This window comes from Miscanthus floridulus, chromosome 10 (assembly GCF_019320115.1).
Source record: "Miscanthus floridulus cultivar M001 chromosome 10, ASM1932011v1, whole genome shotgun sequence".
Classification (NCBI taxonomy): Eukaryota; Viridiplantae; Streptophyta; class Magnoliopsida; order Poales; family Poaceae; genus Miscanthus; species Miscanthus floridulus.
The window spans coordinates 2,669,166-2,686,142 of record NC_089589.1 but is presented as its reverse complement, the minus strand read 5'-3'; the positions used below and the strand labels follow the sequence as shown (position 1 = coordinate 2,686,142).

At 45.8% G+C, this 16,977-nt stretch overlaps 2 protein-coding genes and 1 pseudogene across 2 annotated transcripts; all 3 read left to right on the top strand.

The window, feature by feature from the left end:
• The first annotated feature begins 5,634 nt into the window (after positions 1-5,634).
• LOC136486086 (putative F-box protein At5g55150) lies at positions 5,635-8,236 on the top strand. The gene is made up of 3 exons (XM_066482860.1): positions 5,635-5,962; positions 6,082-7,235; positions 7,727-8,236. Exons 2-3 carry the CDS (start codon positions 6,083-6,085, stop codon positions 7,804-7,806), a joined length of 1,233 nt encoding a protein of 410 aa, XP_066338957.1. The 5' UTR covers positions 5,635-5,962; position 6,082; the 3' UTR covers positions 7,807-8,236.
• Positions 8,237-10,235: 1,999 nt separating this feature from the next.
• On the top strand, positions 10,236-13,263 carry LOC136485643 (putative F-box protein At2g33200; annotated as a pseudogene).
• A 459-nt stretch (positions 13,264-13,722) lies between these two features.
• Positions 13,723-16,968, top strand: LOC136487792 (uncharacterized). The gene is made up of 3 exons (XM_066484903.1): positions 13,723-13,784; positions 14,767-15,938; positions 16,598-16,968. Exons 2-3 carry the CDS (start codon positions 14,768-14,770, stop codon positions 16,654-16,656), a joined length of 1,230 nt encoding a protein of 409 aa, XP_066341000.1. The 5' UTR covers positions 13,723-13,784; position 14,767; the 3' UTR covers positions 16,657-16,968.
• The last annotated feature ends 9 nt before the right edge of the window (positions 16,969-16,977 follow it).

Below are 16,977 nucleotides of genomic sequence, written 5' to 3'. Positions count from 1 at the left end.
TCAGGATTGGGTCTTTTTAATGAATTAAAGAATGTATTGGTCTCTCTTGATTTGAATTTTGATGATGCGAGAGGACAATGCTATGATAATGGTTCAAATATGAAGGGTCCTCACCAAGGTGTTTAGAAGTGCTTGCTTGAAATTAATCGAAGAGCACTATACATACCGTGTGCATGTCATAGTCTGAATCTTACTCTTTGTGATATGAAAAAATCTTGCAGGTAAACTATTATTTCTATTATACATTGTTTTCATATAATATGGCATGATTTAGGAAAAGTTTTAAACTTACTATTTGTTAAATCTTGCAGTCAAGCTATTTCTTTTTTTGGTCTCATCCAACGTATATACACATTGTTTGCAAAATCTACCAAAAGGTGGAAGATTTTGGTGGACAATGTCCTAGGATTGACAGTTAAGTCAGGGTCTAATACACGCCGGGAAAGCCGGATAAAAAGTGTTCAAGCTATCAGATTTCAAACTTCTCAAATAAGATCAGCTTTAATAGCGCTAGAGAAGGCTTCAACTAATGACCCAATGGCAGTTAGTGAATGTCAATCTTTGGTGAGTGCACCGGAGAATTTTGAATTTTTAGTTGGTTTGGTTATTTGGCACGATATTTTATTCTCTATAAATAAGGTGAGCAAGAAGTTGCAATCTAAAATTGTGAGTATAGATGATACTCTCAAACATATTGAAGGTGTCATATAATATTTTAAGAAGTATAGAGATGAAGGTTTCACTTCTAGTATGGATACAGCAAAAAACATTGCATCTGAAATGGATATAGAGCCAAAATTTCGTACAAAACGTCAAGGAAAGAGAAAGAAACATTTTGATGAACAAGATGATCAAGATGAGGAAATACAACGGTCTGCTGTGGACTCATTTAGAGTAGAGTACTTCAATGTTATGATTGATGCTGCAATTGCTTCATTGACTAGTAGATTTGAGCAGATGAAAAAATTTGATAATGTTTTTGGGTTCTTGTTCAACTCAAAAAATTTGAAATCTTTGGATGAAGCTGATCTTTGGCTGCACTGCAACAATTTTGTGAAAACATTTTCTCAGGATAACTCATCCGATGTTAAGATCAATGATTTTTTTTCAGAATTAAAGGTGCTACAAGTGACTTTGCAAGATTCTTTAATGTCAGCGCTTGAGATTCTAGAGTTTGTTATAGCTGCAGATTGCTATCCAGCGAGACTTTTCACCTGCCGGATGGCGTTCGCTATCACAACTCTTGTGGCAAGTGGCTTCTCTTGTCGCAGGATGACTGCAGCTGCTTCCTGATGAACCCCTTCACCAAGGCCACCATGCTACTTCCTAAACTGTGTTCTTACACCACCTACTCTGACCCGGACACTATCCGTGACCCTAACTTTGAGAGGATGTGGACTAACCTCAAGGACATATCTGATATATCTGTTTTGAGTCTAGTGGTGTGCTCGAAACGCCTCATTGCTGTGACAGTTAGTACTAAGGGCATTGGTGGACGTATAGGTACACTAGCATTGTGCCGACCAGGAGATGCTGCATGGTCCGTGGGAACAAACGAACTCTGTCGGTGTCTCTCAGACATAGTCTTCTTCAGGGGGAAGCTCTATGCTATTGGCTTCAACAATGGGCCGCATGATCTTCGTGCCATTGAAATTGTGGAAGAGAATGGCAACGATGAGCCGAGGGTGTCTCGAATTGAGCGCATATTCATTGGAGGCCCCAGCCCCCACATAGAGCGGGAGCTCTCTGCACTGGGTACGCCCCCCATAGCATCCGGATGTTCCTACCTTGTTGAATCGTGTGGCAGACTGCTAATGATCCGCAGGAAAGTCTACTGCAGACAAGAGACACGGGGACGAAATAGTTTCATTCTTGTGGCGGGCAGCAGCAAGTTTGAAGTTTTTGAGGCAGACTTTGGGCGTATGTTGTGGACCGAGCTGAGGAGTTTGGGAGATGACCAAGCATTTTTCGTGGGGCGAGGATGCTCGAGAGCTTCTTGTGTGTCTCCATATGATCTATCATGCGATTCTATTTTCTTTGTGGATGATTACACTAGCCCGGTTTGGAAGAAAACAACTATATCTTGCGGTGTGTATGACATGAAAGACGGGAAGGTCTATTCGACCTTGCCTATGGTATCATGGATGAGTGTAGACATCCCAGCAACCTGGCTTTTCTGTGAAGGTATTGAGTTCATGTTTTTTTTCTTGCACTAAAATAGTCTGCTATAGACGAAACAGGCCTAACGTTTCCTTATTTTGGGGGGGGTCATCAAACACAGGAACTGCACACAAATACATGAAAGCAAAACATTTGTGAAACATCACATCCTTTTGCTCTTTTCTTTTATTTTATTTTTTACTTCGGCAGGGTGCAGGTATTCATTAAGTAGGGCTTCTAGTTTGAGTGTTGTATTATGTGTATAACCTTGTGAAATGGAAGTAGTTTTATCAAGATGGATGTGTTCTTGTGATTTCATATACAAAGCCAAGTGCATGCGTGTTCTTATTTTTCCTAGAGACACGTTTCACACCTTGGAGGAGAGGATGAATCTTAGATTCAATTTGGTAAAACATTTGTAAACAATGAAAATAGGAGACAACATGGGACAGAAGGAACTGTGATTTTTATTTTATTTTTAAATGAAATTAAAATGGAGCTCTCATTGATTCAACAACTCATAATCCTTTTGGTGATTTTATAATGCAGAGAGCACGACAAATAGGTCTGGAGAGCACCTGCAGGAGCCTGTGGAGACTGACAAAGAGGATTCTGGGACGTTTCTTCCTGGCGGGGCAGCTAGTTTATCTGCTGCTTTACAACTACGTGCTGAGCATAGAAGAACTAATAAATAGGGTTAAGAAGATTCTTCATGGGCTGATGTGTTCTTCCTACGTGAAAAGGCCTATCGTGAGTTCATCACATTCACATCGCTTAGATGCGCTTGGATACACTATCACTACTTGGACATGTTGCTTGTTTTGCTAGTCTGTATTGCCCAACTGTTCAGTTGTGCTGGCTGCACAGAATAGATGCTGTAATGGTGCTCGTGCCATTGGGTGTTTCTTCCTGAAGTCGATGAGGATTGACCTCTGATAACGATTACCCAAGTGATTTGTTAGGCAATGCCTATGCCCACTGCCGTCCGTCTGTTTCTGCATCCTGATGTATATGTGCGGTGTGTTTTGAACTCTATGAGAGCTTGCTTCATCCTTCTCTGTATATAAGGATCATCTTGTTTTAAAGTATTTTCTAAGTTTCAGCAGTACTAGAGGAATAATTCGATTTCAGGCTATCTGACCAATTTCCCTTAACTATCACGGTCGCCTGATTTTCCTCTTTGATCTACAAAACTAGTTTATTAACCCCCCTCAAGTTTTAAAAAGACACTTTTGCACCCTCAGCAGTTTTGAGGGTGGTTTTGATGATGTGTACGTGGCCAGGGGACTGGATGTGGCACCACGTCAAATCGGATTAAGTTGAAATCATACTAAGTTGGAAGTTTAAGGAGGTCGAATTAAAATATTTTTAAAATATATGATCGTGCATTTTTAGTAAACGGTGTGTGTGCTTGTAGTTTCACTATTACGTTTGTTTTTTCATTTATTATTACTGGTGTGTGCTATATAATGATGGTATTTGTATATGATGTGTGCTTGCATGCTTAAGAAAAAGGAATTTGCAATTTATGTGTCAAACAAATTATATTAGGCTTCTTTAGAACAAAGAAAACATGTGTGGTGTGTTTGGGTCCCTTTATTTTGGAGGAATTAGAATCTATTTTATAGATTAGTCTATTTGGCTTGGATTTTGGCATTCTAGAACTTTTAAAAGTTTAGAGATAAGCGGCGCTGCTAGCGCCCGAACGTCCGGACGAACGCCCGCGGCTGCATTCCATTTTCGCGCGTCCATGCCATACGCGTCCACGCGTGGGCCAGCGTTGTTTGGATGTCACTCACCCACATTTGCATCTCGCGCACCCACCGGAGGCCGCGCCGCCGGAACGTCACCTGCGCCGCGCATCGGCGGGGACCGCTTGTGCCCCTCCCGCTTCATCTCATATGAAACACCCGATCTACTATTGAAATATCCATATGCAACACTTTATTGAAATATCCATATGCAACACTTGCAACATATAAAAAAAGACAGATAAAACATTTGAAATGTGCGTTTGAAACACTTGCAAAAACACTTACGCAACATCCAGATAAAACACTTACAACACATATGTGAAACATATGCAACATCCAAATAAACACACTTGCAACATACGTCTAAAAAACAGATGAAACATTGAGGACAAACGCTTGCAACATATGCAACATCCCGATCTAGTTTTGCAATGTCCATATGAAACAATTGCAACATACCTCTAAAACATTTGAAATGTGCGCTTGCAACATGCATTGTATCATGGTGCGGCATCCTCCGCCGTCTGCATCGGGGCACCGCAACCGTAGCAGGAAGCGAGGCTGGAGGGCTTCTGCGCCAGGGCCCGGTGCTTCTCCTTGAGCTGGCAGAGTGGGACGGGCGGCGGAGCAGCGGCAGGAGCAACGCGGAGTAGGTGCAGGAGCAGCAACGGCGAAGCAGAAGCAAGACCAAGCGGGGCGAGCGGTAGGAGCAACGAAAGGGACGTGGGGCACGGAGCAGGCGGGCTGGGTCCGGGTGCGACGCCGCCACGCTGGAGAAGGCTACGGCGAGCGGACCCCGCAATGGAGGCTCCCGCGGTAGTTGCAGGCGTGCGGCACGATGGAGGAGCTCGCGGTGGTCGCATGCGTGCGACGGTGGGGGAAGGATCGCATGCATGCGACTATGGGGATAGAAAATGTCGCTAGCCTTTTTTTTTTTTTTGAGAAACCATGCTAAAGGTGGAGCAGAGCAGGCCTATTGGGCCTGATCACTACACAGGCCTATTGGAGCGAGCAGGCGTTCGACGCATATCGAGCCAGAGATAGAAATAGATTCCATCCATCCGCATTCTATATTTCAGCTATGCACACTCACGTACAGCAAAAAATTAGCATATAAGTACGTTCCACGTGCAACCATGTTAAGTTAATTGACCTGTGCCTATATTGTGATTCTTGGAATGGATTTCAGTTCCAAGTATCCAATCGAGGGCTGCAGGAATTTTGGAGGATTGTGATCCTATATATATGAAAAAAATCATATGTCTCTTTGGGACAAAGGATTAAATAAACCCTTTACACAAAAAAAGATTAAATAAACCCTAGAAATTCCTTTGGATACCATGTCACGAATTTCAGTCCAAAGCTACGGGGAGCTTGGACCTACCGTAGAGCTGCTCTATGGTGGAGCAGCCGCTCTGGAGCTAGTTTTTATAGCTGAAGCTCTGCTAAACCGGCCCTTAATTGATGTATGTCTAAATTATGATTAATGGAATGGATTTCAATTCAAAGATTCAAACGGAGCCCAAGGATTTTGGAAGATTTTGATCCTATAGAAAAATTTTCTATATGTCTTTTTGAGACAAAGGATTAATAAACACTAGAAATTTCTTTGAATTACTATGGGAAACCAACATATAAACGGGAAACCAACATAAATACCCTGTCAAAAATTTAGCCCAAAACTACGTTATCGTACTGCTTTCGCTGCGGAACCGACCCGACGTCTCAACAAGGCCCAGCGGCACGGTGGCTCACGTTTTCTCCCTGCAGAGCAGGCACGACGGGCGCACGGCGCACATCGGCGCGTTCCTTCTGTATCCCGTTCTCACCAAACCCTAGCGCCTTGCGGCCGGGCGGCGGACTCCGGCGAGGCCGCGTCGGTGCGAGCTGCGACGCGCGGCGGGCAGCGGGCCGGCGTGCGCTGTCCGCCTGGTCTCCTGTGCTTAGGGCCGCGGGGTCGCGGGCACGGCCGCATCACACCGCAGCAACGTTTCCTGATTGGTGTCGTCGTCTCACGGACATCCACTCCGCGAAGATAAACCGGAAAGGTTCGATATTTTCTCTGTTGTGGGTTAGACACTGGTGCGCTTCTATCCATGCCCACCATGTGTTTGTTTATATGCGGGCACACCTTTTTACGCGCATTTCGATCCTCTTATTCGCGCAGGATGTCGAAGAAGAAGCAAAGATCGCCGCCATGGTCCGACCTCACTCCAGAACTCCTCGCCCTGGTGTTCCTCTGCCTCCCTAGACGTTCAGATCGTGTCTTATTTACTGCTGTCTGCCGTGCATGGCGCTCTGCGGTTCAGCAGTGCTGCCTGCTGCCGTCGCCAGTGCCGTGGCTCGTACGTCCTGATGGCAGCGCCACCCGCTTCCCCTGCGGCAGCGAGACCATCCACCTGCCGGATGGCGTTCGCTATCACAACTCTTGTGGCGAGTGGCTTCTCTTGTCGCGCGATGACCGCGGTTGCTTCCTGATGAACCCCTTCACCAAGGCAACCATGCTACTTCCTAAACTGTTTACTTACACCACCTACCCTGACCCTTCGGAAACCATCCACAGGCTCTCTGGGTTGCTTTGCATTAACCGCAATTACATATCTGTTTTGAGTCTAGTGGTGTGCTCGAAACGCCTCATTGCTGTGATAGTTACTAAGGTCCTTGGTGGACGTACAGGTACACTAGCACTATGCCGACCAGGGGATCGTGCATGGTCCATGGGAACAAACGAACTCTCGGGGCGGCTCTCGGACATAGTTTTCTTCAGGGGGAAGCTCTATGCTATTGACGTCAACAATGGGCGGCAAGATCTTCTTGCCATTGAAATTGTGGATGAGAATGGCAAAGATGATCCGAGGGTGTCTCGAATTGAGCGCATATTCATTGGAGTCCCCATAACATCCCAATGTTCCTACCTTGTTGAATCACGTGGCAGACTGCTGATGGTCCGCAGGAAAATCAACTGCAGACATGAGAGAGTGTACTGCTGGGGAGGGAATAGTTTCATTCTTGTGGCAGGCAGCAGCAAGTTTGAAGTGTTTGAGGCAGACTTTGGGCGTATGTTGTGGACCAAACTGAGGAGTTTGGGAGATGACCAAGCATTGTTTGTGGGGCGAGGATGCTCGAGAGCTGTCTGTGTGTCTCCGTATGATCTGTCACGCGATTCCATTTTCTTTGTTGATGATTACATTAGCTCGGTTTGGAAGAAAACAACTACATCTTGCGGTGTGTATGACATGAAAGACAAGAAGGTATATTCAACCTTGCCTATGGTATCATGGATGAGTGGAGACATCCCAGCAACCTGGCTTTTTTGTGAAGGTATTGATTTCATGCTTTTTTTCTCTTGCACTAAAGTAGTCTTCTGTAGAGGAAACAGACCTAAAATTTCCTTGTTTTGGGGGTGCCATCGAACACATGAACCATACACAAATACATGAAAGCAAAACGTTGGTGAAACATCACCACCTTTTGCTCTTCCCTTTAAAAAAATCAGCAGGGAGTTGGTGTTCATTAAGTGGGGCTTCTGGTTTGAGGGTTGTATTATGTGCACAACCTTGTGAAATGGAAGTAGTTTTATCAAGATGGATGTGTTCTTGTGATTTCATATACGAAGCCAAGTGTATGTTCTTATTTCCTAGTGACATGTGTTCACACCTTGGAGGAGAGGATGGATCTTAGATTCAATCTGGAAATCCAGGAGACAGCATGGGACAGAAGGAGCTGTGATTTTTATTTTAAAAAAATGAAATGAAAACGAAAATCTCACTGGATCCACAACTCATAATCATTTTGTTGTTTTTATAACGCAGAGAGCACGACAAATGGGTTGCAGATAACTGGGAAGCACCTGCAGGAGCCTGTGGAGACTGACAAAGAGTGTGGAGACTGACAAAGAGGATCGTCGGATGCTTCTTCCTGGCGGAGCAGCTGGTTCATCTGCTGCTTCCACAACTACGTGCTGAGCACAGAAGAACTAATAAATAGGGTTAAGAAGATTCTTCATTGACTGATGTGTTCTTCCTAGGCAAAAAGGTCTATCGTCAGTTCATCACATTCACCTCGCTCAGATGTGCTTGGATACAATTGGCCCTGTTCGCTTCGCTGAAAAGCCAGGCTGAAAAGTACTGTTCGCTGATTTATTGTGAGAGAAAAATACTGGACCTGTTGCTTGTTTTGCTAGTCTGTATTGCCCAACTGTTCAATCCAACTTAAAAAAAATGTTCAATTGTGCTGGCTGCACAAAACAGATGCTGTAATGTTGCTCTTCACACTGGGTGTTTTTTCTTAAGTTGATGAGGACCGAGCTCTGATAATGATTGGCCTAAGTGATTTGTTAGGCAATGCTTATGCCCACTCCCGTCCCTCTGTTTGTGCATCCAGATGGCTTCTGATTCCTGATGTGTGTGCGCGCGCTGTGTGTTTTAAGCTCTGGGAGAGCTTGCTTTCATCCTTCTCTATAAACTATAATATACTCCTGTATAGGATCATCTTGTTTAAAGTATTGCCTAAGATTCAGAAGTACTAGCACTAGAGGAAGAAGCCAAATTCAGTCCATCTGACCATCTCTCGGCAATCCATGCAACCGTGTCTTGGACCATGCACAATTTCTGAAGCGGAAATGCTCTTATACAGGCGTTCGGCCTGTTTCTTTCGTGTCGGACGCTGTTTTAACTGGACTACAATCTATATAGCCTGCCAACGGCCTAATGGTCTTCACCTTTCTCTCCCACGCCGCTGCTCGTCTCCCTCATGCGGTTTCTCGTCTCCCTGACGATGACACGGCTGCTCGTCGCCCAGATGTGCTGCTCATCTGCTCGACGCCGCTGACCGCCTTACTCCCTCACTGCCCCCCGCGCTCGTCCTTGTTCTTCCCTCGCCGCTGCACCCGCTCGCCTTCCTACCTTGTCTCCATGGCGGCAAAGTGGATCTAAGTGGGGCACCTCTATTGTGAGGTGTTTCTCGGCTATCAAATCCTCCATGGTCGGGTGTCTCTCGACAACGAACTACACGCTGGAGGTGTGGCCTCGCTGGCGACAAGCTCCTCCATGGTGTCCGGGCTCCTTCAAAAGCAAGCGCAACCGGATCTGCACTGTACGGTGGGTTATGTTGTAGTATTTAATATGTTGCAACAGTCAGTCTTAGATGTTACATGTTTTATGGCACTCAGCATAAAATTGGATTTTGCGATGTTGCAACAGTCAATTTGAGATGTTGCAACAGTAGATTTGAGATGTTGCAACATGTTTTTTTATGTTGCAATAGTCGATTTAAGATGTTGCGACATTTCTTTTGGATGTTGCAAGTGCCGATTTAAGATGTTGCAACACATTTTTTTTTGGATATTGCAACCGTCGATTTGAGATGTTACATCATGTTTTTTTTAAGTTGCAACAGTCGATTTAAGATGTTGCAACATATTTTTTATGTTATATGAGGTTTCAGTAAATTGCAAACCTTTTGTGTCTTGAATGTTACAAGCAATGATTAACATCTGATCCATTCTTTCCATCTCTCTCCCTCACGTACGACAAGGTGCAGTGTTCGCAAGTGCAACCACCGTTACCGTGTTTTATTATTGCATCACAGGAGAAAGGAGGCAGGCAAGCAGCCCGAAGGGGCTGAGTGCTAGGGTGGGATGGGTAGAGCGAAAGTCTCTGGATCCGAAAGGGAAGAAGCGCCGGAGTGGGACGGGTAGAGCGGAAGTATCCGGATCAATTGTTTATATCTGGATGTCCGGAGGCTAGTACAGTAGTATTTCGCTTTCTGGAGAGGAGAGTTGCCACCTGAGGTACTCCTACTTAGGGATGAAAACTGATCGGATACGAACGGATATCACTGATATTACATTTGTTTTCATATTTCTTTTCGGATTTGGATACAGATAGTGGCAACCATGTCGGATAGGATATGATTGGATATCGACATCATAAATATGCGATTTGAGTATTCGGATACGAATACAGTATCGGATGTTGAATATCCGAACTCGGATATGAACATATCTAAACCCCTCTAAACAAATTCGGTCTTGACAACTGTCGGAAAATATCCGTACCGTTTTGACCCTGTTCCTGCTAGCCGGAACCGGAAGCAGAAGCGAAAGCAATTTCTACATTGCGTTTACACGGCACGGGCTGGGAAAAGGCCGAGCTGAATGGTAATTTATTGGGCCTGCAGCCCGTTTATTACCATTGGGCTCCATCTGGGCTTCTGCATTACAGCCCAACATGTCTGTTTCGGTACCCAAACATATTTTTCTGCTTAAAAAAAAACTAGCCCAAACATAAGAACTGGAGTCCCCCGCAGTCTTCACACATCCGCAGCAGGGCAGCACCGGCGGGCGGCGGCCGACGAGTCACGACTCACGAGTCCAAGGTATTTGCCTCGTATCCTCCATCTCCATGCCTTCACCTCCTAGGTCGGCGCCGTAGCAATGCTCTGCTGCTTCAGATGATGTTGCGTCGGGTTGTGTCCCTTCCGCACGCGCTATCACGCACACGGCACACGCCTTCACCTGTCTTTGATTCATTTGCGGATCATGTCCGTGATTGTGCGCTCCCTATTTGTGAACAAGATGCACCCATGACACGCTTCCATTCGGTGCCCACCGGGTGTTCGTTTCTATGCCGACGCACCTCTCTCCTTGTTTCATTTTTTTTTCTTAGAATTCCAGGAAGTCCGCTGTCCAATAGATTACATTACGGCCAGGACCAGATGGACATATATCATGTTCGCTGATCGTAAACGATCGTAAATTTTCAGTCAGAACGGTATTTTTCTCTCACACCAAACCAGTCAGCAGTAATAATCTACGATCGTATACGATCGTTTCAGCCCCAGCCGAACAGACCGATAGCTTTTACAGTTCCCAAATTTCTTTGCCAACAGGTTGGCTTCAACCTATAAGGAGCAACACTGCTCAGAAGAAGTAAATCTATTATTACTATGCCAGATACATATCGATAGGTTTTGTGCATGTCCACCAGCCATAGACTGCAGTTGCAGGTCATAGGTTGATTTGAATCTCCTCCTCCAGATCCTGTTTGCCTTCAGCTAGGTATCACTCATCCGTACCCTCTCCAGCCGTGCCGCCGGAGACTCCGCAGCACAGAGCAAACTGCAAATGGTGAGTAGGGCGTAGCAGTGAAGTCATAGTTCATCAGCAGTACCACTCATCTCGTGAACATCCACTCCGCGAAGATAAATCGGAAAGGTTTGATATTTTCTTTGTTGGGTTAGACACTGGTGCGCTTCCATCCATGCCCACCATGTGTTTGTTTATATGCGGGCACACCATTTTACCTGTTCTGATCGGCACCTGATCGTGCATTTCGATCCTCTTATTTGCGCAGGATGTCGAAGAAGAAGCAAAGATCACCACCATGGTCTGACCTCACTCCAGAGCTCCTCGCCCTGGTGTTCCTCCGCCTCCCTAGGCGTGCAGACCACGCCTTCTTTACTGCTGTCTGCCGCGCATGGTGCACCGCGGTGCAGCAGTGCCGCTGTCGCCAGTGCCGTGGCTCGTACGTCCTGATGGCAGCGCCACCTGCTTCCCGAGCGGCGGCGGGACCTTCCCCCTGCCGGATGGCGTTCGCTACCACAACTCTTGTGGCGAGTGGCTTCTCTTGTCACGGCATGATGGCAACTGCTTCCTGATGAACCCCTTCACCAAGGCCACCATGCTACTTCCTGATCTGTGTTCTTACACCACCTACTCTGACCCTTCGGAAACCATCCATGACCATAGGAACTTTGAGAGGATGTGGATTAACCTCAAGGACATATCTGAGATATCTGTTTTGAGTCTAGTGGTGTGCTCGAAACGCCTCATTGCTGCGATAGTTACTAAGGTCCTTGATGGACGACGTACAAGTACACTAGCACTGTGCCGACCGGGAGATGTTGCATGGTCTGTGGGAACAAACGAAGTCTGCCAGTGGCTCTCAGACATAGTCTTCTTCAGGGGGAAGCTCTACGCTATTTGCGTCTACAACGGGCAGCAGGATCTTCATGCCATTGAAATTGTGGATGAGAATGGTGATAATGAGCCGAGGGTGTCTCGAATTGAGTGCATATTCGTAGGAGTCCCCCTAACATCCCATTGTTCCTACCTTGTTGAATTGGATGGCAGATTGCTGATGATCGGCAAGCAAATCATCAACTGCAGAGAAGAGTACTGTTGGGCAGGAAATAGAATCATTCTTGTGGCAGGCAGCAGCAAGTTTGAAGTGCTTGAGGCAGACTTTGGGTGTATGTTGTGGACTATGGTGAGGAGTTTGGGAGATGACCTAGCATTGTTCGTGGGGCAAGGGTGCTCAAGTGCTGTCCGTGTGTCTCCATATGATCTATCACGTGATTCCATTTTCTTTGTGGATGATTACCCTTGCCCTAGCCCATATTGGAAAAAAACAACTACATCTTGCGGTGTGTATGACATGAAAGACGGGAAGGTGTATTCAACCCTGCCTGTGATATCATGGATGAGTGGAGACGTCCCAGCAACTTGGCTTTTTTGTCAAGGTATTGAGTTCATGTTTTTTTTGTTCTTGCACTAAAAAAGTCTGTTGTACATGAAACAGGCCTAAAATTTCATTTTTTTTTGGGGGGGGAGGGGGGTGCCATCAAACAGAGGAATCGCACACAAATACTGAAATACATTAAAACATTGGTGAAACATCACCTAATTTTGCCCTTTTTTATTTTTAAACTTCATTAGGGACTTCAGGGTGCAGGTATTCATTAAGTAGGGCCTCTGGTTTGAGGGTTGTATTATGTGTAATGGAAGTAGTTTTAAACAAGGAAATTAGGAGACAGCATGGAACAGAAGGAACTGTGATTTTTATTTTATTTTTTTAAAATGAAACTCTCATTGGATCCACAACTCATAATCATTTTTGGTGTTTTTATAATGCAGAGAGCACGACAAATAGGTTGCAATTAAAGGGGGAGCAGCTGCAGGAGCCTGTGGAGAATGACAAAGATGATCCTGGGACGCTTCTTCCTGGAGGGGCATCTGGTTCATCTGCTGCTTCCACAACTTCGTGCTGAGCATAGAAGAAATAATAAATAGAGTTAAGAAGATCATTCATTGACTGATGTGTTCTTCCTAGGCAAAAAGGTCTATCGTCAGTTCATCACATTCACCTCACTCAGATGTGCTTGGATACAATACCACTATTAGGACCTGTTGCTTGTTTTGCTAGTCTGTATTGCCCAACTGCCCATTTGTGCTGGCTGTGTAAAGCAGATGCTGTAATGGTGCTCTTCCCACTGGGTGTTTCTTTGTGAAGTTGATGAGGACCGACCTCTGTTAGTGATTACCCAAGTGATTTGTTATTAGACAATGTTTGTGCCCACTGCTGCCCCTGTGTTTCTGCATCCTTATGGCTTCTGATTCCTGGTGTGTATGTGCGGTGTGTTTTAAACTCTGGGAGAGCTTTGCTTCACCCTTCTCTGAAATGTATATAGGATCATCATGTTTTAAGTATTGCCTAAGTTTCAGAAATACTAGAGGAAGAAGCCAAATTCAGTCTATGTGACCATCTCTCGGCAATACATGCAATCGTGTCTCAACAACTAGACTAGAAGCAAAAGCAATTTAGCAATTTTTGCATTGCGTTTGCACGGCACGGTATGGGACAGGCCGAGCTGAATGGTAATTTATTGGGCCTGCAGCCCATTTATTCTAATTGGGCTCCGTCTGGATAAAAATGCCTGGGCTTCTGCAGCTCGTTTATTTACAGCCCAAATATAAGAACGGGTTCCCCGCAGCCCGCAATGTTCAGTCTTCACACATCGTCCTGGACGCTCTCTTTCGCAGCAGGGCAGCACCGGCGGGCGGCCGCAGCCGACGCCGACGAGTCCAAGGTATTCGCCTTGTATCCTCAATCTCCCTGCCTTTACCTCCTAGGTTGTCGCCGTAGCAATGCCTCTGTTGTTCAGTGGTCGGGTCGTGTCCCTTCCGGGTTCTGCACACGCTATCACGCACCACGGCTTCACCTGTCTGTCTTGATCGTTTGCCGATCATGTCGCGATTGTGCGCTGGCCATCTGTGAAGAAGATGCATCCATGAGACCGATAAGCACCGAAGGTGATCCATCTGTTATAGGGTTCAGAATTCAGATGCGAAACAAATCACACGCTTCCATTCCGTGCCCTCCGGGTGTTTGTTTCTATGCCGACGCGCCTCTCTCTTTGTTTCAGTTTTTCTTACAGAATTCCAGGAAGTCCCCTGTCCAGTAGATTACCGTCAGGACCAAATGGACATAGCTTTTACAGATCCAAAATCTCTTTGCCAACAGGTTCGCTTCAACCTTGAAGGAGCAACACTGATAAGAAGTAACTGAATCTATTACTGCTATGCCAGATAGATACCGATAGGCTTTGTTCATGTCCACCAGCCATAGATTGCAGGCCACTGGTTGATCTGCATCTCCTCCTCCAGATCCTGTTTGCCTTCAGCTAGGTATCACTCACCTGTACCGTCTCTAGTTGTGCCGCCAGCTACTTCGCACCACACAGCATACTGCAGATGGTGAGTAGGGCATAGCAGTCATAGTTCAAGACTCATGAGCGAGTAGTACCACCATGGATCGCCACACTTGCCGCATACTGGGTTTCTGCGTTTCCATAGACCTAAATGTATTCAAGACTATTTTTCTTTTCGCAAAGCTGGAACCCAGCCACTGATACGAACCCATTCACAGTACCAGACTGAAGGATTTCAGACAAGGATAGCCATATATATTTGTTTATTCACGACACATTAAAATTAAAGAAAAGGTAGTGTATCGTCTCTCTATGGTTTTCTACTCCGTCTGATCATGCCTTTCTACCGTTTGCATTGCAGGATGGCGCAAGCCATAGGCTCACCGTCGTGGTCGGACCTCCCGCCGGAGCTCCTTGGCCTGGTGTTCCTCCTCCTCCCCACGCGTGCCGACCGAGCCTTCTTTCCTGCCGTTTGCCGCGCGTGGTGCTCCACGGTGCGCCAGTGCCGCCTGCCTCCACCGTCTCCAGTACCGTGGCTTATGCTTCCTGACGGCAGTGCCACCAGCTTCCCTCACCGTGAGACCTTCCAGCTGCCGGATGGCATGCGCTACCACAACTCCTGTGGAGAGTGGCTTCTCTTGTCGCGCAATGATGGCAGCTGCTTGCTGATGAACCACCTCACCAAGGCCACCATGCCCCTTCCTAGCCTGTCTTCGTACAGCTACTACCAAGAACCTGTGGAAGCCCCCGAAGATTATATCCCACGCTATTATCGGATACGGGGCAACAGTTGGTTGGACAACAAGGACATCAGTAACATATCTGTACGCTCCCTAGTTGTGTGCTCCACGCGCCTCGTTGCTGCCATAGTAGCGGTTGGGCCCCTCGGTACAATTGCATTGTGCCGACCAGGTGCTACTGCATGGTCAGTGAGCGCTCAAGATGAGTGTTGGTGGCTCTCACGCATGGTCTTCTTCCAAGGAAAGCTCTATGCTCTTAACCGCGTGGCTGGCCATAATGACGATCTTATTGCCGTTGACATTGTGGATGAGCATGACAGCGATGAGCCAAGGGTGTCTCGGATTGAATGCGTCATTGAGGGAGCCTCCTTGCCATCATGTCTTGAACTTTCCACCATCCGCACCCACTACCTCATTGAATCCAATGGCACACTGTTAATGATCCGCAGAAGATTTTCCCACAAAAGCCAAGATTGGTCTGATGTGGTTTGTTGCAGCAAGTTCGAAGTGTTCGAGGCCGACATTGAGGAGCACTTGTGGGCTGAGGTGAGGACTTTGGGGACTAACCAAGCGTTGTTCCTTGGGCAAGGGAGCTCCAGTGCTGTCCACGTGTCTCCCTATGATCTTTCACGGAACTGTATCTTCTTCCTGGATGATTGTACCAACTTGCTTATAGAGAAAACTACTAAATATTGTCGAGTATATGACATGAAAGATGAGAAGATCTATTCACCCTTGCCTATGGTATCATGGAAGAGTGAAAGAGTCCCCGCAACATGGATATTCTCACAGGGTAAGTTTGCTTGCACTGGGCTTTAGAAATAGATAAAAAAAATGCTTCAATGTTCTCCAAGCAAAATCAAATTATTTCTCCTCTACTGTCAATAGCTGTACTTTTTTTGGAAAAAATAATAGCTGTACTTTCTTACCCACAAGTTTCAATGTTCACTAGATAACTTGAGTTATAAATCATGTAGAGTGCACCAAAACTATGCTATCATACAGTTTTGAACAGGGTAAAACATATTCTTATATTGGATCCAATGAGCTGACATAGATGTGCAATAAAACATAGGCACTATACTCATATACGAAGCTTTTGTTACATGGAAGCTAAAAAAGGTGCAACTACTTACCTCTCGAGGGATTCTTATGAGACTTGTATTCTGTGGTTTCGCTAATCGTGTGAAAAACGAAGTACTCTTTTGTTATCTAGATAAATGTGACAGGATATGCTAGTGAAAATGGTTTTCTTCTTCGAGACATCTCTTTTACGTTGCAGGAGGATGGATCACAGATGCAATCCTAACAAATTGTGACCCTGAAAATAATGTTAAACGACTTTGTTAGAGGTGGCTTAGATCATATTGATTCACATAGGTTTCATTCATGAATAGTTACTTGGTCGTTTGAGCCACACCTTGTGCTTCTGTGATGGTTTTTCCAATGCAGGTGAGACATGTGAAGCTGCAAACAGCACGGGAGGATTCACAGGAAATTGTGGAACCTGAGGAAGTGGAACCTCAATCTCTGATGCTTGTACGTTGAGGGACTTGTTCTACCGATGCCTCTACCACTCTACACTGAGACTGATCAGAGCTACTGAAAAAGAGTGATAGAAATCTTCACGTGGCCACACATGCACAAATGGATCCGATGTTCCTACACAATGATTTGGATGTCACTAGCTATTACCTGCATTAAAATAATGACTGACCTGTTGCCTGATACGGTGCTTGTTTTTATGTGCATGGTGTTGCTTCAAACACCCGTACAGTGCTAATTAGAAATGTCGTCTACGTTGGGTATGAGTGACTGCTTGAACCGTGGTA